Consider the following 24,717-nt stretch of genomic DNA (forward strand, 5'->3'; position numbering starts at 1 on the left):
GACTGAGCACTTACTGGGGTCGGGCGCTTTGTTTTATAGGGGTAAGCCTCCAGGTTTGGGGGGATTTGTGCCATTGCTATTGCGGCGCTAGGGATTGGTTAAATCTGGCTGGGGTGCTGGGGAGGTCCATCCCTAACAGCTGTGCTTGCAGGAAAACTGCTCTGATAAGATATCGGAAGAGGGAGGGGGACGGAAAGCTCCCAAGGCTGTGCTCGCAGGAAAAAACCGTCCCAACACGATGAACCAATACTATGGAGATAAGAACATAAGAGCAGTCTGTAGAAAATAAGTTGGTTTTTTGGTTTTTTTTTTTGCCACTTATGATATTACTGCTTTATATGAAGCCCTGTTTTGCTAACAGAACCTCTCAAACATTTATGGAATTAGGAGAATGTGTTGAAACTGAAATAGTACGTTCTAGGATTAATATCTCAAATATGCCACTGTGGTACTACAAAATATGCCTATAAGCATAAGACAGGTATTTGTAAAACTACCACATTTTGTTGAAAAGTAAAGCTATGGAGGCTTTTCCTGATCCCGACTCTAAAGTGACATTATGGCAGAAGCTTGTTTTAACTGTTGGGCACTCTGCTGAAATCAAGAGGCCTGTGTTCTGATCCTGGCAGTGAGCTCACCAACTAGCTGAGGACCTTGACCTCCTCAATTTACCTCTCTGAGCTCAGCTGTCTTTTCTACAAAAATGAAGGGATTGGACTAGATGACCTCTTACATCCTTCCAGCTTTAACATTCATTATCTCTGAGGATCAAATGATGGGGTTTGTTTTCTAAGTGCTTTCTTATAACAGTGACTTTAGGAGGTCATCATTATCAAGAATGGGCTTGGGTTCAGGAATTCTGGACCACAGCTTTTCATGGCCATTGGTGTCAGGGTTTAAATTCAGCATGGACAAGGCGATTCCTGTTACAAGAGGACATAGTTAGCTAAGGAGTAACCTCCTCTCCCAGAATTCAAAGCTCAATAACGCTTAGGTGAGAGTAACGCAGCCAAAATCTCAAGCTTTCATAAAACATTAGCTTGAGCCTGATATACCTATTCCTAATGCATTCCCTGGATACACCACACTTTTCCATTCTCCCAGCAATTCAGCTATGAAACTACAAAATGTCAATAGCACAATAAACTTCTCCTTTGGAAAGATAGTATAGCTTAATGGTTCAAAGTGCTGACTTTTGACATATTAGGCTAGAATCTCAGTTCCATCTCTCATCACTTATTGCTAAGTGATGTTGGGCTGGAGATTTACCCCTTTCAGCTTCAGTTTCCTCATTATACAACAGGAATAACAATACCTCATAGTGTTGTTTTGCTATTTAAATGAGATCACATATGTATGTAAAGTATTCACTGTGAGGTGGGATTGTGTTGACACTGGGGTTACAATATTGAACCCATAGACCAGTAGGGGAGATGGACAAATAGTCATATGAATGTGCTGGAAAGAGCACACAGTACTGTAAGAGCCTATAAAAGAACGTGGTCCAGAAGGCAGGGCCAGAGAAGACTTCCGTGAGAAGCAGGCCTGGAGTTTAGATCTGAAGGGTGAGTAGGGGTAAACTAGGGAACAAAGATGAGAAGACCACTCCGGGTAGAAGGACAAGCCTTTTCAAAGGCCCTTTGGTGGGAGGGAGCTTGGCATGAAGGCAGGACCTAAGAAGTTTGTAACAATGGAGCAGAGAGAATGCACAGGTGTGTGATAAGACATGAGTCTGGAGAAGACCAGATCATGCAGTCATTTTAGGTATGTAAAGAATCCCTTCTCAACCCTAAAAGGTATAAAAAGCCACTGACAATTTTTAAAGTGGAAAGATGAGTAACAGTGATCATTTTTTCATTTTGAAAAGGTCACTCTAGCTGCAGTATGTAGATCAGGTTGTAAAGAAGTCAGAGGAAATGAGTGAGGATAGACAAATTAAGACATAATCTATTATCCGATCAAGACACAATGGTAGAATGAATTAAAGTGATGAGAGGGGTAGAAATAAACTGATGAATTCCAGAGATATTTAAGAAATAAAATCTATAAGACTGGTCATAGTCTAGATATTCAGGCAATAGAGAACAAGATGTCAAAAATGACAGTTATTTGTGGCTTAAGAAATGGGCTAAAAAGGAACACCAGAAAAGGACCATATTTTTATTTTGTTTTAAAAACATTTTAGGGGGATGGTAGAGAGTAGATACAGTCAAGTGTTCAGCTTTAGACATATTAATTTTGAGGTGTTTTAATATCTAAGAAGGGACATCAAGTAGGTAGTTGATATATGCATCTGGAGTGCAGAGATGAATTTATTTTGAGATAAACTTAATCTTGACCAACATCAACAATTAATGACCTGGTTGAGCAAGAGGAAAACCAGGGTACTGTGTCTCATAAGCCAAAGAAGAGAAGCTTTTAAGAAAGGTGAAGAAGTCAATAGTATCAAATATGGCTAGGAACTCAAGGCAGATGAGTTCTAAAAAAATGTCATTTGGATTTAGCAACATGGAGGTCTTTAATGACTTGAGTAAAAGCTATTTCAGAATGATGGGACTGGCTAAATATGCTGAAGAGCAAGTAAGTGGGAGATGCAGAAATGGAAATTGCAAGTAGAGGTCATCAATTAAGAAAGGAAGGAGAGATACAATAGTAGCTGCAGGGTGAGATTGTGTGAGAGAAGATTGAGAGAGGTGTGTTTTTTTGTCTGTTGGTGGCTTGGTTGGTTGATTTTAAGATGGGAAAGATTTGAGCATACTGAAAACTCAATGAGAAAGATACAGTTGAGAGGGAGAGGTTTCCTACATGAGAGAGAAGGTAGGAAGCAAAGTTCCTGACAAGACAGCAGGAAAGAGGTAGGAGGAATTAGCATCCGACAGGACACAGGATATCCCTTTATTATAAAAGGAGGAAATGAGGATCAAATGCGTACAAATACAGACAGATTTATATGTCTGGAAAGAGGATTTTATATAATGACTTCTATTTTCCCTGTAAGGGAAAAGAAGAGGTCTTCAGCCAGAGGTGAAGCCACTCAAAAAAGCTCAGGTTTCAAATAATCCTTGTGAAGAACCGGACAAAGAAATGATCACAGAAACATTAAAACTGCTAGGCAGTTTTGAGGGCCCTTTTGAGGTATGTGATCATGAAATTATAGTGGAGCAAACTGCCCTGTCATACTCCCGATCGCTCCTGTAGGTAGAGATTAATGGAAATGTATTATTTTTTGGCACTGTTTCTTTCCTCCCTACCTACCAGTGGGGCCTGGAATACGTTCTCTCCCCACAACATGCTCATTCCCCAGACTGATTCACAAGTGGTACCGAAGGAGTGAAATTGCATTTATTCTACACTAAACATGTCTTATGGCTAGAAACATCTAGAAAAAGATTAGAAATTTTCTAAAGACTCAAGCCAGTGCTTAAGGCCAAACTATTGACCAACCAGTGGAACACTTTGTCTTTAGAAAAACAACTCTGACAAGTGATCAGTTATTACACAGCAATTGCCGTTTCTAAGCAGAAATATATAGAAACAAGTAGTGAACTGGAAATGTTTACCTTGAAGTGTATGAATTATTCTTAAATCAGAAAGCACAAATATTCTTGTGTTTGAAAATCAACTGTATAGAATTATAATTTCTCAGGTCAAAGTACATGCTTATTTTGGGATTATGAAAACTCACTTATGTGATGCTTCCCAGGCTTCTTCTTCTTCTAGAAGATCTCTTATGATGTCTGAACTGGAACTAAAAAGATAGACATCAATATTGCCGGGCAATAAAAAGATTGTACAGTTTCACTTATATAAAATTCTAGAAAAGGCAAACTAATCTACAGTGACAGAAAGCAATCCAGCAGACCACTGGTTACCCGTGAGCAGCAAGGGATGGGCAAGGAGGGATTATAAAGTGGACCAAGGAAATGTTGGGAGCAATGGATAGGTTCATTATCTTGATTGTGGGGATGGTTTCATAGCTGTATACATATGTCAAAGCTCATCCAATTGTGTACTTTAAATATTTGCACTTTATTATATATCAACATCAATAACAGTATTTTAAAAAGCTCAATAAATTAGCAATAATAATGAAAAAAAACACGAAAGCTTAAATAAATCCCTCCACACAAAACCTGGCTTCAAAAGGAATACAGTCATGAGCCTTTTCAATTTCCCATGGCAACCAAAGATCAAATCGTGTTTTAAAAACTGCACTCTAGCAATGAGATTCACAAGAGATATTAAGTTCCTAAGTGGCTTTTAGTCCCCCAGTAAGCAAAGTAAGTAAAATTTAATTAATTTGTACGTACTGTGCTAATAATGGAACTTGTTATAATGCAACCTGGCTTGAAGTGTATTGTAGTTTTGGCCTATCTGTTCAAGGTAAATAAAATTACAGAGGGCATATATTATTTCTTTAAAAAAAACATTAAAAAACTGTTTTAAAGTTTTAGCATCTTGTTCTTACCCCAATAAATTCCTACCAAACAAATATTTATTTAAAGGATATGTACATCATTATCAAAAAAGAATTTCTTTAGATATCCCAGACACAGAAAGCCATGGGCACTGGATGGAAAAGTAGCCACTTCCCCAGGGTAAGAGAAGGCTAAAATAGCCACTTCCCCAGGGTAGAGAAGGCTAAAACAAAGGGATCATTCTCAAGTGAGAAACAACAGGTTTGGAAATGTTAGTGCCAATCATATTTCTAATGATATTCTAGTAGATAAAAAGTTTAAAAATTATGAAGATTTCAAGTGCCAGTGAATAATTTTCAACCACTTCTGACAAATCACCGTGAAGCAATGTTTGCCTATGATGCCCGAACAAAGGCAATAAAACAGTCAATAAATACAGTTCTGTACCAAATGTTTTACTCAAGGGATTTCTGCCCAAATTCCTGAAACCATCCAGGGGCTCTACGCAAGAGCCCCTGTGTAGTGGCCTATGTGTGGGGATTCCGGTCACACCGCAAGCGCAGTGACCCTCTAACACAGCTAACAATGGTCCTCAGCTCTTCAGGATACGGATCCTAGCAATGCTTTTAGTATTTGTGGCATGAGAAAATACATAAGAATAATGGAACATCATAAATTCAGTAATACTTTTCGTTTCTATGCTATTAATTACAGCGGCACATGCCCACTTTTTTAAAACAGCAGTACATGCATTTGTGAGACACTCTATATTATGTCTATAGATAATTCTTGCTGTGCATGTGCTTCTGCAGACCCACTGCAATCATTCCCCTCAGGTCCCTGGGCTGGTAACCATTGATCTAACCTGTCAGAGTACCTAAGCACCTACAACTCTTTTATACCGAGGGTGGCCCATTGCTCAAACGCAAGTTCTGCTGAAAATAATAACACATTAATTTATCACCAGTCATTGTCACCTTAGTGTAAATCTGCTTATAACATGCTTTCCAATTAAACGACTAGCTAATGTAGTTTTTATTAGGAGGGAAGAGGGAAAAGCAGGAGGCCTTAAGGAGAGCCAAGGCAGATTTTACTGACTTTATTGTTTTCCTGAGACAGACCCACACAGCCACTTGCTAGGGAGGCACAGATCCACTGCCACCCCTATCCCCACAGAAGCGGTCTAAACCTTTCTGATCCCAACCTCTGATATTCCTTACTTTGGTGACAATTACTCCAACTTTGTAAAGAAAACTGAAGTTCTTTCAATGCAACCATTTCATTCCTCTCCCAACTCCAAGTTATACTGATCCCTCATCTACTCTTCTTCATTTTGATAGAGGTACAGCAGTGTTTCTCAAGTTTTTTTCATTATTGCCCCCACCCCCACAAGCCTTTTTAGACCTTTTTTCTAAGTACTCCTCCATGAAATTTTAATACCACAAATATAACACATATCTGTTTACGTATTGTATATATGTACCTGTGCTTTATACATAAAAAGAATAAGATATTTCAGCCATCCCTGCCCCCAAGAACCAATTTTTAACCGCTAGGGGGCAAAATTGTTCCTGTTGAGAACCCAGGAGTTAGGAGAATTGGGATTAGGGGGTGGTCATGTGGCTCTGGGTTCTAGTAGGTGTTACATAGCTAGAGAAACAGTAAACTCAGCTTCTTGCCAATACCCCCAGGTACGCGCTTTTTTTTTTTTTTTTTTTATAAACAGGAAGGTTACAAAGCATCCCTTCTATTCCAGCTAAGTAAGCAGAATGGCCAAGCCTGTCACCTAATTTAGTAATCTGTGATCAATTTACCTGGGGGCTTTCAAATCATCAGTACAAATCACTGGTTTGTTAAAGGAAAATATTTGCGGTACATTAATGACATAAATCTAAGAGGTTTTTGCTATGCTCCCTCAGTGAAAACAGATGGTAGAGGAGGTTGACAAAAAACACATCTCAAAAGTTGCCTGCATCCCCTCGCGCGAGGGAAGTAAGAGAAAAAATAAACATGTGGGATTACATCAAACTAAAAAGTTTTTTCACAGCAAAGGAAACCATCAATAAAACAAAAAGGGATCCTACTGAATGGGAAAAGATATTTGCCAATGATATATCTGATAAGGGATTAATATCACAAATCTATAAAAAACTTACTCAACTCAACTCCAAAAAAACAAACAACCCAATTAAAAAATGGGCAGAGGACTTGAGGAGACATTTTTCTAAAAAGGACATACAGAAGGCAAGAAGACATATGAAGAAATGCTCAACCACACTAACCATCAGAGAAATGCAAATAAAAACCACAATGAGATATCACCTCACCCCAGTCAAAATGGCTATCATCAATAAATCAACAAACAACAAATGCTGGCGGGGATGTGGAGAAAAGGGAACGCTAGTGCACTGTTGGTGGGATTGCAGATTAGTGCAGCCACTATGGAAAACAGTATGGAGGTATCTCAGGAATCTGAAGATAGAACTACCCTATGATCCAGTAATTCCACTCCTAGGCATCTACCCGGAGAAATCCAAAACTCCAATTCAAAAATCAGTACGCACTCCTATGTTTATTGCAGCACTTTACACAATAGCCAAGATTTGGAAACAACCGAAATGCCCATCGGTCGATGATTGGATTAAGAAGCTGTGGTACATTTATACAATGGAGTACTACGCAGCCATAAAGAAAAAAGAAATCTTATCATTTGCAACAACAAGGATGGATCTAGAGAACATTATGTTAAGTGAAATAAGTCAGAAAGAGAAAGACAAGTACCATATGATCTCACTTATATGCGGAATCTAAAGAAAAGAATATGTGTATGAACTAATCAGAAACAGTTTTGGGGACACAAAAAACTGAGAGTTGTTAGATGGGCGGGGGGAAGGGGGTTGGGGATGGGAGGAAGGGATTGGAGGGCAGCTGGTGACCACAGGATGGCCTCAGGGTCTTTTGAGAATTACTTTGGGGAACTTACTCAATAGTGTTTGGGGATTTTGTTGGGTGTCCGATGGACATGTGTCCTGTTTGGGAGACCACCTCAGGGATGCTGTGGATGCTTGGTCATGGCACTGTACACCAGAGACTGGACATTAATGAATGCCAACTATAATTTTATGTGTATAATGTGATGGCTCGGTGTGAGGTCGGGGTGGTGGTGGATGGGGGGAGGGGGGTTCACGGTGTGAGGGATGTAAAAATAAAATAAAATAAAATAAAACTATAAAATAAAAAATAAATAAAAAATAAAAAATAAAAACACTTATATGTGTAAAAAAAAAAAAAAAAAGTTGCCTGCAATTGACCAACCAGGCTACATAGTTTTATGATTGCCTCAATTCTTCTTACCCTTCCTTCTACTCCAGCTCAGTCACCAACCTGAATCATAACCAAATCAATACACTGAGTGATACAAAGTTTGGGAGGTTTGAAGTTTACCTATAATGAAGTTTCGGGATTATCTGCTATATCTGCTGCTCCAATTCTAGTCATCAGAGAAGTGGAGATACTAATACAAAACACCAGATTGGCCTGTTCATTCTGTTTTAAGGTTTTGTACTTACACTCAGAAACCACATTCCTGAAATTAAACATACAGTTTCACAAACAGGATTTTAAAGAGATTTAGACTACTGGGCATAACAGTCAGTGGTACTAAAATTATCATTCTCCGATCTCTTCCTGTGGATAGAAGTAATTAATATTTTTGAAGTCTTACCATGTTTGCCTGAAAATAAGACCTAGCTGGACAATCAATTGTAATGCATCTTTTGGAGCAAAAGTTCAAATAAGATCCGGTGTATTGTGTCGTATCATATCAATCGTATCGTATCGTATCGTATCGTATCATCATATCATATCATTTTATATAATACCGGGTCTTACATTACAGTAAAATAAAACTGGGTCTTATATTAATTTTTGCTCCATAAGACGCATTAGAGCTGATTGTCCGGCTAGGTCTTATTTTCGGGGAAACATGGTAGTCATTTTAATATGACTTGGAGATTAAAAAACAAAAATTCTTTAAATATTCTTTCAAGAGATCTAAAAAAAATCCTCCAGAGAAGAAAATAAATTACTCACTCTGGACTACCGAAGGTCTGAGTATGCACAAGCCTACACAGCTGTAGCATTTAATTCTTGGACAAGGAACGTTTTCAGAGTAAACTTGAGCTTCTCAACTTTGGTTTGGAACATTCTGGTAGACCAGACTTTAAGTAGCTGCATGAATCTGAGGTCTGGTACACGAAAGTTACAGCTCCCTATGAAGGGTGTTCATATTGTGCTCTCTGATGTCTCTAGCAGTCCAGGCTAGAATGGATATTATTATATAGATTAAACACATGTGAGAAAGGCTCATAGGCAATATATATATATATATTTATATATTTTATATATATTTACATATATAAATAATTTATATATAAATATGTATATAATTTATTACATATATAATTTATATATATAATTTATATATATAATTTATATATAAATATTAATAATTTATATATAAATAATATATATATATTCATATATATGTAAATCTTGAATTCTATAAAATTCCCAACCTCTTTTCAGGAAGATTCTACTAGTAGGTCAAACACACTTAATATTTCATACCATTTAGACCTCATTTTCAACTCAAGCTTTCAGAAGCATAAGCTAAACTGGTTTTTGTTGGCTGGCTGGTTGCTTGGTTGGTCTTTGGCCTAGTTGGTGTTCCTAAAATATTTGTCTTGTCACTCTGACCAAAAGTGTGGCACAATATCTTATCAGGCAAAGGGAAACATTATTTTTACATATTTCTTTTGTAGCATCTCATTTCATTCTACTAGTCAAGATTTACCACTAAAGCAGAAAAGTAATATGCCAAATACCTCTGACAAAGGTATGACTGATAATATTACCCAGAGGGAAAAGGCACAAATTTTAATGTCAAACAAAATTATGGTTCAAGTTCTCTTTCTATCACTTAATGTGCAATCTTGGGCAAGTTACTTAGTCTTTCCAAATCTCAATAGCCTCTCCTATAAAGTAAGAATAATAACACATTGATACCTTTAAGATTAATCGATAGTAGTTCCGGTCACCAATAGCAGAGTAGGTAAATGCTGTGATCACTTTCATGACCATGTCAAAATTACTACTAAATTACAGAACTATCAACCTGGAGAACCATCTGAAGTCTAGCTGAACACAGATCCTATAACTAAGATATAAAGAAGAAGCCATGTTGACACTGGTAGGAGGGGCGGAGATGTGAAAATGGGCTGGCCACACGCTCACATACGGTGGTTGAAAATCAGGAGGGTATCTCACCTGCAGAGGTCAGTTGCCTCTGAGGAGTGAGGGGTCCCAGTCCCACATAGTGCTCCCCAGGGTGGAGCACCAGTGCCGGGAAGAGGCGCCCCCACATCTGGCTGTGAAAATCAGCAGGGATTCTGTCAGTCTGGGTGACAATGAAGGCTGCTAGAAAACCAGGCATCCACTTAAAGGGCCCTCACATTGACTCACTCGCTCACAGGCATCCACCCTGGGTTTCAGCAGAGGGATAGTGGCTTGGGAGATAACAGAGACATAGAGGGAGAAAATGAGTTGTGTGGTTTCCGGGCGGGAGCTGGAGGAACAGCCACCGTTGTCCCTGTGTTGAGCCCTTCTCCCACACAGCCAGAAGGCAGGCACCATCTTCCTTGTGTTGAGCCCTCCCCCAACATGGCCAAATCTGAATCTGCATTAACCTGGTGAACACCACTCGCCCCACCGTAGTTAATCAGACACCTGCCTCACCCAACTCATATACTGCCTGAGGCTCTTTTAGTATCTGAGTCTTAAGGGCAGCTGGCAGGCGGCAGCAGTCCTCGGAATGCCCTGAGCCTTTGCTGAGCTGCTCTAGCCCCCGTACTGGTGGCGGCCAGCCTCAGTGTGCAGTGTGGCCTCTCTCAAGTGCCTGCAGGTCCAGCACAGGGAGCTACCAATCACGAATGTGATCGTAGCTACTACCAGGTACCCCAGGCCAGTCACAGGCAGCAGCTGACCTTGACCTCCATTGGAGCCCCTCCCACTAGGCCCCAGAACTAATACACCCGGTGACCAGCTTCAGACAACAACAGAGCACCACCTGATTAACCCCACAAGTAGCACACCCACAAGGTGGTCTCAGCAGGCACCAGAGACCACTGGAGCAAATCTCGCTCCATGGGGTCACTCCACACATAGCTGTTCTTATGCTGTGAGCATGACCAATTCTCACAGCCAGAAAGTCTGAGTTATCAATCCCACCCACTGGGGTGCCAAAAGCAATCAAGGCTCAACTATAACAGAAGGGCAAAGACAAGCCACACAAGGAACACTCCTGAAGCATCTGACTCAGATGATCAGGGAAGACTGCACTACTGGGCCCCAAAACACACCTACTATTGTGAGACCACTCTGCCAAGACTGGGAAATGTAGCACATCTACCTAATACACAGAAACAGACATAGAGCAACAGCCAAAATGAGGAGGCAAAGAAACATGTCCCAAATGCAAGAAGAGGAGAAAACTCCAAAAAAAGAACAAAATAAAATGGAGGCAAGTGATCTACTAAATACAGAGTTCAAAACACTGGTTATAAGGATGTTCAGGGAACTTAGTGATAACTTCAACAAAGACATAGTAAGCATATAAAAGGACATAGAAACCATAAAAACAATTGTCAGAAATGAAGAATACAATAACTGAAATGAAGAATACACTAGAAGGAATCAACAACAAATTACATGAAGCAGAGGATCGAATCAGTGATTTGGAAGACAAGGTAGTGGAAAATACCCTGGGAACAGTATAAAAAAATGAGCATAGTTTAAGGGGCCTCTGGGACAACATCAAGTGTAACAACATTCATATCATAGGTATACCAAAAGAAGAGAGAGTAAGGGATTGAAAACCTATTTAAAGAAATAATGACAGAAAACTTTCCTAACTTGGTGAAGGAAATAGAGTTCTTCCAGGAAGCACAGAGAGTCCCAAACAAGGTAAACCCAATGAGGCCCACACCAAGACACATCATAATTAAAATGTCAACAGTTAAAGACAAGAGAGAATCTTAAAAGTAGCAAGAGAAAAGCAGTCAACTGCCTACAAGGGAGCTCTCATAAAACCATTAGCTCATTTCTCAACTGCAACTTTGCAGGTCAGAAGGGATTAGTACAAAATATTCAAAGTTCTCCCCTACAACCAAGATTATGCTACCCAGCAAGGCTATCATTTAGAATTGAAGGAGAGATACAGTTTCCCAGACAAGAAAAAGTCTAAAGCAGTTCATCATCACCAAACTAGTATTATAAGAAATGTTAAAGAGATTTCTTTAAGAAGGAAAAAAGTAAAGAACACAAATATGAATAAAATGGCAATAACTATGTACTCATCAATAATCATTTTAAATGTAAATGGATTAAATTCTCCAATAAAAAGACAGGGTAGCTAAATGCATAAGAAAAAAAAGACCCATACGTATGCTGTTTACAAGCGACCCACTTCAGATTGAAGGACACACCCAGAGTGAAAGTAAAGAAATGGAAAAAGATATTTAATGCAAATGAAAACCCAAAAATAGCTGGAGTAGCAATACTTATATCAGACTTTATTACAGACTTTTTAAAAAAAAGCCTATAATAGAGACAAAGAAGGGTACTTCATAATGATAAAGGTATCAATCCAACATGACAGCATAACCCTTATAAACATTTATGCACCCAACACAGGAACACCTAAATATATAAAACAAATATGGATTGACATAAAGGGAAAGATCAACAGTAATAAAGTCATATTAGGGTCCTTCAACACACTGTTGACAACAATGAATATATCTTTCAGACAGAAAATCAACAAGGAAACACTGGCCTTAAATGACACATTAGAACAGAAGTATTTAATTGATATTTTTAGAGCATTTTACCTCAAAGCAGCAGAATATTCATTCTTTTCAAGAGTACATGGAACATTTCCCAAGATACACCACACATCAGGCCACAAAACAAGCCTCAATAAGACTGAAATCATGTCAAGTGTCTTCTCCAAACACAATCGTTTGAAACTAGAAATCAATTATAAGGAAAAAACTGCAAAACACACATAAACACATGGAGGCTAAATAACATGCTATTAAACAATGAATGGGTTAACAATGAAATCAAGGAAGAAATCAAAAGAGACTTTGAGACAAATGAAAATGAAAACACAATGACCCCAAATCAATGGGACACAGAGACAGAAGTCCTAAGAGGGAAATTCACAGCAACAAAGGCCTACTTCAAAAAAAAAAAAAAAAAAAAACCGCAAATAAACAATCTAACCTTACACCTAATGGAACTAGAAAAAGAACAGCAAACAAAGCGCAAAGTGAGTAGAAGGAAGGAAATAATAAAGATCAGAGAGAAAACAAATGAAATAAAGTCTAAAAAAGAAATCAATGAAACCAAGAAGTGGTTTGTTGAAAAGATAAACAAAATTGATAAACCTTTAACCAGACTCATCAAGAAAAAAGAGAGAGAACCCACATAAATAAAGTCAGATATAAAAGAAGAGAAATAGAAAACACCAGACAAATACAAAATTGTAAAAAAATACTACGAACAATTATATGTCAACAAATTGAACATTCTGGAAGAAACAGATACACTCCTAGAAACATACAATCTTCCAAGACTGAATGAAGAAGAAAAAGAAAATCTGAACAGACCAATTACTACTAATGAAATCAAATCACCAATTAAAAAACTCCCAACAAACAAAAATCCTTGACTGGAAGGCTTCACAGGTGAATATTACCAAACATTCAAAAAAGAATTAACACCTATTCTCCTCAAACTATTCAAAAAAATTCAAAACACTAAAAGGCTCCTAAGCTCATTTGTAAGACCAGCATTACCCTAATTCCAAAACCAAACAAAGACATTACCAAAAAAAAAAAAAAAAAAAAAAAAAAAATTATAGGCCAATATCCCTGATACACATAGATGCAAAAATCCTCAACAAAACATTAGGAAACCAAATTCAGCAATACATTAAAAAGATCATACATCGTGATCAAGTGGGCTTTATTCCTGAGATGCAAGGTTGGTTCAATGACTGCAACTCAATCAACCTAATACACCATATAACAAAATGAAGGATAAAAATTATATGAGCATATCAATAGATTCAGGAAAAGTGTTAGACAAAATCCAGCATCCATTTATGATACAAACTCTCAGTAAAGTGGGAACAGAGGGAACATACCTCAGCATAATAAAGGCCATATATGACAAACCCACAGATAACATATTCAATGGGGAAAAACTAAAAGCTTTTTTCTTAGTATCAGGAACAAGACAGAATGTCTACCTTCACCATTTTTATTCAACATAGTATTGGAAGTCCTAGCCACATCAATCAGATAAGAAAAAAAAAATAAAAGGCATTTAAATTGGAAAGGAAGAAGTAAAGCTGGATTATTTGAAAATGAAATGATACTATATAGAGAGAACCCTAAGGAATCCACAGAAAAACTATTAGAATAAACGAATTCTGTCAAGTAGCAGAATAAAAAAATTAACATTCAGAAATCAGCTGCATTTTTATACACCCATAACGAACTAGCAAAAAGAGAAATTAAGAAAGCAATCCCATTTACAATTGCATAAAAAAAATACCTACAAACAAATGTAACAAAGGAGATAAAAGACTCAGAAAATTATAAGACCAGCACACTGGTCTTTCTTCTTCACACTGAAGAAAGAAACTAAGGAAGAACAAATAAATGGAAGCACATATCGTGCTCGTGGATAGGAAGAATGAACATTATCAAAATGTCCATACTACCCAAAGAAAACTATAGATTTAATGCAATCCCTATCAAAATACCAATGGCATTTTTCACAGAACTAGAATAATCCTAAAATTTATATTGAACCACAGAAGATTCCGAATAGCCACAGAAATTCTGAGAAAAAAAGAACAAAGCTGGAGATATCACGCTACCTGATATCAAACTATACTACAAAGCTATAATAATTAAAACAGCACACTACTGGCACAAAAACAGACATGTAGGTCAATGGAACAGAATAGAGCCCAGAAATAAAACCACATCTATATGGTCAATTAATATATGACAAAGGAGGCAGAAATATATAATGGGGTAAAGACAGTCTCTTCAATAAATGGTGTTGGCAAAAGTGGAGAGATACATGCAATAAAAAAAAAAAGAAACTAGAAGAACTTCTTTTTATACCACATACAAGAATAAACTCAAAATGGGTCAGATTTAAATGTAAGATGCAAAACTATAAAACGCCTAGAGGAAAACATAGGCAGTAATGGCTCTCTGACACTGTTCTTAGTAATATTTTTTTTCTGATATGTCACCTCGGGCAAGGGAAACAAAAGAAAAAATAAACAAATGGGACTACATCAATCTAAAAAGTTTTGCATAGTAAAGAAAACCATCAACAAAACAAAAAGACAACCTACTGAATGGGAGAAGATATTTGCCAATGATACATCTGATAAAGGGTTAATATCCAAAATTTATAAAGAGCCCATACAACTTCAAACCAAGAAAAACAAACAATCCAATTAAAAAATGGGCAGAGGACCTGAACAGACATTTCTCCAAAAAGGACATACCAATAGACATATGAAAGATGCTCAATGTCACTAATCATCAGAGAAATACAAATTAAAACCAGTGAGATATCACCTCACACCTGTCAAGATGGCTATCATCAATAAATCAACACACAACAAGTGTTGACGAGGATGTGGAGAAAAGGGAACCCTCATGCACTGTTGGTGGCGTTGCAAATTGGTGCAGTCTATGGGAAACAGTATGAAGGTTCCTCAAAATATTACAAATAGAACTACTTTATGACCTAGAAATTCCATTTCTGGGTATTTATTCAAAGAAATCCAAAACACTAATTCGAAAAGCTATATCCATTCCTATGTTCACTGCAGTGTTAACTACAATAGCCAAGATACGGAAGCAATACAAGTGCCCATCAATAGACAACCAGATAAAGAAGATGTGGTACATATATACAATGGAATATTACTCGGCCATAAAAAAGAATGAAATCTTACTATATGAGACAACATGGATGGACCTAGAGGGCATTATGCTAAATGAAATAAGCCATACAGAGAAAGACAAATACCATATGATTTCACTTATATGTGGACTCTAAAAAACAAAATAAACATACAAACAAACCAGAAACAGACTGACAGATACAGAGAACAAACTGATGATTGCAAAATGGAAGCAGGGTTGGGGGGCTTGGTGAAAAAGGTGAAGGGATTAACAAGTACAAATTGGTAGGTACAAAAAAGTCATGGGGATGTAAAGTACAGCATAGAAAACAGAGTCAATAATATTGTAATAACTACATGGTGCCAGACTTATGAAGGGGAATCACTCAGTAAATTATATAAATGTCCAATCACTATGTTGTACATTTGAAACTAATAAAAAATAATATTGAATGTCAACTGTAATTGAAAATAAAAAAGTTTAAAAAGGTTAATCGATAGAATATATAGAATATTTAGCATAAAGCTCTTCACATAATAAGTGTTCAATAAATGTCAGCTCAATTTTCATACAACAGATTTAGATCTGAAATACCTGAATAATTACTCAGACCTATGCTTCAGTATGCCCTAGGAAACCTGCACTACGGGCTCTATTTTAATCTTTGATTCCCACTGTTTCTATGACACCATGGTGCAAATTCATCAGACTTGTTGTTTATCCAGCATGGCAGGTACACAAGGTACTGTGGGGAAGGAAAAATGTAAACATCTGCTATAAAAATCCTGTAGATTAAAGATTACTTACAAGTGCAATTTTTCTATTATGTAGTAGTTACTTGCCCCCACCCCTGCCCCATCTCTTCTCATAATTGTGGCATTAATTTGAATGTGGTTGAGTATATCTAGCCAAAAAAGAAAAAAAAGAAACTCTTTAAGGACTGTTTACTGGAGGGCTGATGGAGTGCACACAATGCCCACTAGACAATGGTTACTATGAATCCTTCACCAAACCCCCCCTTTTAGTCCTCTATTCTGTAGGATAAGAAAAAGCTTACATACCAAATATTTTAGTAGTAGGCTGACAATCACATGCTAGGATAAAACATCCGAAGTTCAAAAAACTATCACTCAATGATGACAATTACCAAAATTACTACTTTGTGAGCAACTACATCCACAAATAGTTGTGATAATTAGTTTATATACACCACCTTTACTTCCTATAAGCACCCTAGGTTTTATCCTCAGGCGACAGATGAACAAAGGCTTGCAGAAATTAACCTAAGGGAAAAAACAGGGACGTGAATGCAAAGCTCTCTTCTTTCTTCTACTACACCATGCTGCTTTCAACAGATAACGCTATTAATCCACAAGAGCTAGGAATACCACCTCCTCCTAAGCATTCATGAATAAGGTTTTATCAGACAACACCAATAAGGTTCATGGGTAAAGCATGGCTAAGAGTTTCCCTGCTCTCCACTAGATCTATGAAAAGATACAACGAAATCTTCAAATCCGGTAAAAAGATAATACCAGAAAGAACTTACTTATCAAGTAATGCATGCCTAAATCCTTAAAAAGAGATGAAAAAAACCGATTCAGTTTATGTTCTATTTACAAAGCACTAACCAAATACGATCATGTCATTTGCTTTTTAGATTCATCCAAGGTTAGCAGAGCAAAGAAACTATCCTTCCATTTTATCAGTGAGGAAACTGCAGCCCAGGGAAATTAATTCAGCAAATAGGCCCACCACCCTCTAGAAGCAGGAAGCCATGGCTGAGCTGAACTCCCACTGGAACAAAGACTGCAAAGTACAGATCTCATGGATCCATATCCACGTTAAGGACTTGATGTCACAGCATCGTGGGTGAAGACGCATTTTCCCCCAGAACAATGTGCCATTCATCCAAAGGACAGTTGATCGCATGTACTCAGTTTAAGCTATTTTGAAAACACAAAATGTATGGAAGAACTCGTCCATGGTCCCACATTTTCTCTAAAAAAATTCGACAAACAAAATTCACCACCTGAAACAAAATGAACCATTTAGCTTTCAGGGGTAATCTGAAGTTCATAAATGTTCCCACACAAAAGGCTATAATGAAATACAAAACAGTAATGTATACTAGTAGAAAAAGATTTTGTGGCAACATTTATATTCGTTAAATATCATTCTTAACAGTGGAAAATCCCAAATGTAACGTGAAGATTTAAAAAAAAAAAACCTGCATTTTTTCCATTAACCAATTTATAATAATGACATTGATGAAGACAGTGATGATTTCCAAAACATTATTTTAAAACACCTACTTTTTTGTTTAGAGTAGATTAATGTATTTACATGGTTCAAAATCAAACTGACATAAAAAGATGTACCCTGAGAAGTCTCACTTCTTCCTTGGTCCCCAGCCAACCTGTTCTCCGCTGTCTCCAACAAGTAATCACTTACTGGCTTGTTGCTTATTCTCCTGGTGTTTATGTAAAACTAAACAAATGTAAGTACACATCATTTCCTCCCTGCAAAAGCAGAATGCTATCTATGCTTTTTGGAATGTTGGTCTTTTCACTTACAAACATATCCTAGAAATTTCTTCATATCAGTATTCAGTACACAGAAATTTTCCTTTTTTAACAATCACATAGTATTCCATTGTGTGGATATACTGTAATTTCATCGACAAGCCTCCAATGATGAAAACTCGAGCAGTTTCCAGCCTTTCACTATTATGAGCAATGACTCAATGAATAACCCTATGTATAGGTTATTTTGCATGAGAGCAGGTGTACCTGTAGGACAAATACTTCCAAATACTGGGTAAAGGAGAAACAATAGTACTTTTGGTTCATCTTATCAGATTCCTCACCGTGGGGACTGTACCATGTAGCACTACAACCAGTAATAAATGAGTGTTTCCCCATGGCGTCATGACAGAATACATAATCAAATGGTAAGATTTTTGCCAAACTCAAAAGGTGAGAAATGGATTTAACTGCATTTCTTTCAGCAAACTATTCATGACTTTTGTCCCTTTTTTCTACTGGGTTTGTGGGTCCTTTCCTTCTCAGTCTCTAGGTGGGCAAAAATACCTTGAATGGTTTTTAAAAGGTTCTATTACACCACTATAAATGATAAGAAAGTGTATTAGCATGTCTTTCATTGTCAAAACATGTGTACTAAGTTGTATCTGAAAGTTAAACATTTTTTTAAAGTTACTACATAGTCGAAATTCTCAGTTGATGAGAAAGGATTCCAAAGCAAGCATCTATTTATCTTAATTTTACTTCTGGTTGCAATTCAAAGTCAAATTTGCCTGATTCTAATACCCCACACTATCTTTAATCAATGAGGGAACTCCAATTAACTACCCGCTCTGCGCTGTACACCAGCAATTAAACACAATGAAAAAAAATCTATTTATCTGGCTTTGTCTGCTGACTAAGCTCATTTCAAATTCCTGACCACAAATCTCAATTGGGCTACCCTCACTACCAGGCAATCTTATAACACTCATCAGGCATGTTCTGTTTCCTACTCTCAAAAAATCTCATACCTTCTCAAATTGCCTACCCGCCATCCAACCTCACTCTCAGCTGATAAACCTGCCTTAACTACATAAAGAAAATAAAAGCAATCTGGCAGGAACTTGCTGGTAATGCCTCAATCAGATCTCCAACCTGCAGAAATAACTGTGAATGTCAGTAGTTGTTCTCTCCTTTCTCCACTAAGATTTTCCCCTCCATCCACACCTGTCTGGTACCCAAAATCCACTCGAGACCACACCTGCTAATGAGATCTTTCTGTTGCTGAAAGTCCACTGTCCTTTCTCTAGTCTTACCTTATTTGACTTCTCAGTTTTCTTCCGTTGGCTTCCATGATATGGCAGTGTCTTGGTTTGCCTCGTCCCCCTGTGTTTTATTCTTTCTTGATCTCCTTTGCTCATTCTCTTTTTAAATGTTTCTTCTTTCTAAATGGTGGAGTAAGAGATGGTTCTGTCCTTGGTGTCTTTTTCTTCTACACTCCTGCGCTACACGATCTCAGCCAACACCATGCCTTTAATAAGTATCTCCAGCCCTAATTTTTCCCCTTACCTCTACCTCCACTTCGTTTCATATCTCTACTTGGTTATTTCAAGGCCCAAAAGAAAACCCTTGATTACTAATATGGGTTAGTAATATTAGTAACTAACCTTTATCCAAGCTTTCTCAAATTTCCCCATCTTACTGAATAAGTAGTACCACTATTCACCCAGTTGCTAAAGCCAAATAGTTAAGATTCATTCGTGATGCTGAGCTTTCTTTGCTCACCATATCCAAACCATATGCAAGTTCTGCCAATCCTACTTCCAAAATATTCCCCCAATCCCTTCCATTTGTAGCCTCATTATTATTATCCTGATCCACTCCATCAAGAATCCTGGAATGGACTGCTACAAAAGCCTAACTGCTCTCCCTGCTCCCACTCTTGCTTCATTGCTACCCCCACCCTTCTTCACAGCATCTGGAGTCATCCTTTTAAAACATATAAACTAGACCATATCAAATCAGATTAATATCGATAAGTCAGTTGATCCTCAACTTGATCTATATATTTAATGTAATTGCAACCAAAATTCCAGCAGACCTTTTTGTTTAGCAGTTGACAAGTTGATTTTAAAGTTTATACGGAGATGCAAAGAATCTAGAATGGCCAAAACAATTTTGAAGCCCATGGTAGGCACCTCCGGCCTCCAGTGTCATCTCTTTATGACACACAAATAGTGTCATTTTCTATGTGCCACAGACAAGGGTTAGAAAACATTGCATTAAAGAGAGAAGCATACCTTTTAAGTCAATCACTTTAAACGCTTACAAAAAGTGATGAAAAATACCTTGTGTTGTTTCTTTTAAGGAAGAAGAAAAATAAAAGGATAATAGGTTAATTCCAAACATTGGAGTCACCTTGGCTCTCTGAAAAAAAAGTCAATTTCAAAATATAATAAGCATTTGTGCTTACGTTTAACTTGCAAAATGAAGAGACAAAAGAAGACATCAACTCTGAGAGTCGAATGTAAGGGAAAAATATTTTTAATTAGCAAAATTGTCACTGTGACAACTAGATAATGAGTCAAAGTCTCATGTTAAATAGGCTGGGGGACAAAAATCATGATGCTTCATTTTGTTTTATTCTTTAGACTGTCAGCAGGATAAATGATTGATACAAATAAAACTCCAATACTAAAAGATAACAATGCGTAGTAATGTAAGGAGAAACAAATTAAAAGACAAGCAACATCTAAGGGATGCAAATTTCCTCTACCACTTGAGAAGCTTTCACTTGATTACAAGTCTCTTTGATAACAGGGGCGAGAGGCGGATAGGAAGCTCCTGATGAGGCTTGCATGTCTTCTGCACAGCCAGGCCTACTTCTGTATGGCCTACCCAGCTGCCCAGACAGAGAATGCACATCCAGTGTGTAAATGTGGGCCGCCTGGCCAACACCAGCTACCAAATCACAGGCATGCAATAGCAAGTCAAAGTTCAGACCAGTCTTATGATCTGTTCAAGGAGAATTTTAAAACCACCTTTTAGTGCTGGATTTTAGGCAATGGATACTGACCTTCCCCGTGACTAAGTTTCCACATAAAATTAAGTATTTGACTAAATGATCTAGTGTGTGAGAAAAAATTATCCTTCCCAAGCTATATTTACCCCACCATTTAATGTTCTGATTCATATTTTTAAGTTATTTTTACTTTTACGCACATTCTAATAACAGATTACAAATGGCTAATAAAATGTCCTTACTAGGGCAACAGAAGCATATGAAAGCACACATTAATGAATTCTTAAAGGCATCTACAATTGACTTCTGTAAAATTACCTACAAAAATACAAGCCTCTGCATTTGAAGTCGATCATGCTTTAACGCTTGAATCTCTCTGAGATACAAGAACAATGTGCACTACTTATGTGGTAAAATCAATAGGAGTAAGCAAAATCAGCAATTTAATATGTACCCAGGTTCCAGAGTGGGATTGTTTGTGTGGCAGTAAAGAGAACAGAGAAGATGTGTAACTTAACACTGCATGTCCTTCTAACACGGCAACCATAAAATCTACCAGCTAAACCCAGACACTTTGGAGGGTGATACAGGGTGCTATTAACAATGATGACAAGACAAGAAATGGCAACGGGCGTATCTCAGGGAAACCGGAACACATGGTCATTCTACGTCTAACTGATATTTTTAACAACTCCATTAAAATATGATTAACAAAGGAAGCAATGGTGCCTAATCAAAGACCCGGATGTAACTCATGTTATAATGGAGAAAAGCCTGGGCTGAGATTTATTGGCTTCAGCTCTAGTCACTGAATGACTTTAGATCAGTCACATCACCTTTCTAGGTCTCCATTTACTTACCTGTGATACAATGTTCAACTACATTTAGTGACTTCTTGAGATACCTTTTAACTTGAAAACATTTGTATTTTATCCCAACGTGCCCTTTTCATAGGTTCTAAAGGTCTCCAGGGAGACCTCATAATATCTGTTCCGCTGATTTAAAAGCAAAGGTAGTACGAAATAAGAAGGCAGAAAAAGAGCTCTGATTTTAACTTCCAAAGTGACTGTAAGAAATTATAGTCAACTGATTAAAATTACAAACTCCAATAGCATGACATGCAAATTACATATTATTTCTATTTCATTCACCAGAACAAAGCCAAAGGGATTCTGGTTCTTGTCTTTTTAAAAAACACTAGAGAGAGTTCTGGGGTCTGGGAGTGTTGATCCAAAATAATTACTGATTTTATGCCTAACATTTAAAAAGAACTGGCAGTTCCTTGCTCTTCTCAAAGCATTCTAAAAAATACATTCTTGGCTACTCCTTTTTTTTTTTTTTTTAATGAAGAACCGAATTCTGAACCAGTCAAGATTGTATCTCACTTTTATGAATCAAGCCAAACATATGCAGAAGCCTATGGGACAAAAATTCCCATACACCTTATAACATGTCAGAAAAGTAAAAAAGGAAAACACACTTTAAAAAATTCAACCTTAGAAGTAAGTATTACCATGTCATGCCAACCAAAACTCTTACCATTATGGTCATTGTACCCAAATCTTGGGTGAAGATCAGACGTGGCTACAAGCCACGACATGACGGTATTATTTGATAAATGTGGACCCTGGAGGGAACTGCCAAATTCTACAATCACTTCAGATACACAGGTAATAACCCACTGCGGAATTTTAAAACTCTCCTGATACAAGAAACTGGAGGGCTCCAAGTAATTTTACAGAGGATCTTCATAGTATCATGACAGTTCATGAGTTTGGTTTTTTTAAAAAAAAAAAATGCCACCTAGGATTGACTCCAAATGCTGAAAAATCAAGAATTTATTATAAAACAACAAAAACAACTATGATGAAAAAGCTCATCAAATTACCCAACAAAAAAAGCACAATAAAAAAGCCCCAAAAAGTGCCAACACGAACTGCCTGAGAGTAAAAGAAAACCTTATTATTCAGCAAATAACTTTTGGCAATGAGTACTGGAGAAAAGATAAAACTATTTGTACTTTCACTGTTCTTGGTGGATTACTATTCACATTACTTCTGCAAGTACATATTCACTGATAAAAAAATGCTAACAGAAGAAGATGAGACATGTTGCAAACTGTTTCTTACGATGAAATGTAAAGGATGCGCCACATCCTCTGAGGTAAAGTAATTCTATAAAGTAAAAGTATTAGCACAAGAAAGCAAAACTGATTGTGAAAAATATAACAACAGGGAGGAAAACAGAATCCTTCCCTCATGCTACATTTATGGATTAAATTTTAACATGTACAAGATAATGCATTTTATAGAATGCATTAAAACAGGGCTTATTAATTTATGTGACTAAATGTAACATCTAATATTAAATGAAAGGAAAAAAGAATATTTCATAACTAAACTTACTACAACCCAGAAATAATGTTTACCACTTACAAAAATAACATTTTGATGACTTTGGTTTTCCAACATTCAACACTCTAAATACTTTCACATCAATATCCCTCTTTATTTTTGAAAGAAATATATTTTGCAATATTATTTCTTTCAAAAATAAACTTTGTTTTTGAATAGTTTTATATTTACAGAAAAGTTGCAGATAGTATGGAAAGTTCCCATATGCCCCACACCCTGTTTCTTTTATTGTTCACATCCTACATTAGTCCAATACATTAGTTACAACCAATGGAGCCTCATTAACACATTATTATTAACTAAATCCCACACTTTATTTGTATTTCTTTACTCATCAACTAATGTCCTTTTTGTGTCCCAGGAACCCATCCTGAATGACTACATTACATTTGTCTCCTTAGGTTCCTGTAGACTGACAGTTTCTCCGACTTTCCTTGTTTTGGATGACCTGGACAGTTCTGAGTTGCTGGGCAGGCATTTTGTAGAATGACCCTCACTGGAGTTTGTCTGATTTTTTCTCACAGTTTGAGTAGGTTTTTGAATGTGGGGGAGGAAGACCACAGAGGTAGTGTCATTCCCATCACAGCTCATCAAGAGTAACTGCCATCAATGTAACAATGCTGTTGATGTTGACCTTTATCTCTTGGCTGAGGTAGTGGCTGTTAGGTTTTTGTTTTCTCTTTTTCCTTCCTTTCCCTTTCTTCATTCTCTCCCTTACTCCTTTTCCGTCCCCTCTCTGTCTCTCTCACTTTTTCTAGCACTTCCTTGCTTCCTGCCCCAGCCCTGGAATCAGCCATTTCTCCAAGAGGCACTGGTTCCTTTTTTTGGAGAATGTTGTTAGAAACCAAGATGAGTGCACTGGGCGTGCCCTGGCAGCTGATAGAACAAAGAGATACATGGTTGTATACTAGCTAACTTGTACACACAGATTTATCATTATTTCTGTATGTATCCATCTGAATTTATATTAAGCTGAAGACATCAGCTCATTTTAAGGTCTCCAATTCTAACCCAGTAACACACGAATAGTTTCAGCCTTAGTTGTCTGTAATCTCCCACTTCAACGGTGAGAAACCTCACTCCCATTTGCCATACATTTTAAGACGAGGACACATAACTAACATGACAGAAAAAAAGTTATATGATGATACAGATGGGTAGGAATAGAAAAAAGTCATCTGAAATAAGTCAGTGAGAAAAACTTCAGCAAATACATATTTAGAGAAATATTTAAAGTCCACACATCAGTACAAATCAAATAGTACAGATAAG

The 24,717-nt window shown here is 37.2% G+C and overlaps 1 protein-coding gene across 6 annotated transcripts in view; it reads right to left on the minus strand.

The window, feature by feature from the left end:
• The window catches only part of RAD18 (RAD18 E3 ubiquitin protein ligase), a 103,872-nt gene that overhangs the window by 9,583 nt on the left and 69,572 nt on the right, over positions 1-24,717 (minus strand). For 4 of the 6 annotated variants that reach the window (XR_013994868.1, XM_081071953.1, XM_081071950.1 and 1 more), the window contains one exon: positions 3,686-3,748. The exons of 1 other annotated variant lie outside the window; for it this stretch is intronic. Coding sequence is in view for 4 of the 5 variants with exons in the window: in XM_081071953.1 (XP_080928079.1) it covers positions 3,686-3,748 (63 nt within the window). In the remaining variant the exon portion in view is untranslated. The remainder of the gene's footprint in view (positions 1-3,685; positions 3,749-24,717) is intronic. One more of the 6 variants, XM_081071955.1, reaches the window with a different exon arrangement.

Source organism: Rhinolophus hipposideros (assembly GCF_964194185.1).
Source record: "Rhinolophus hipposideros genome assembly, chromosome: 14".
Lineage (NCBI taxonomy): Eukaryota > Metazoa > Chordata > Mammalia > Chiroptera > Rhinolophidae > Rhinolophus > Rhinolophus hipposideros.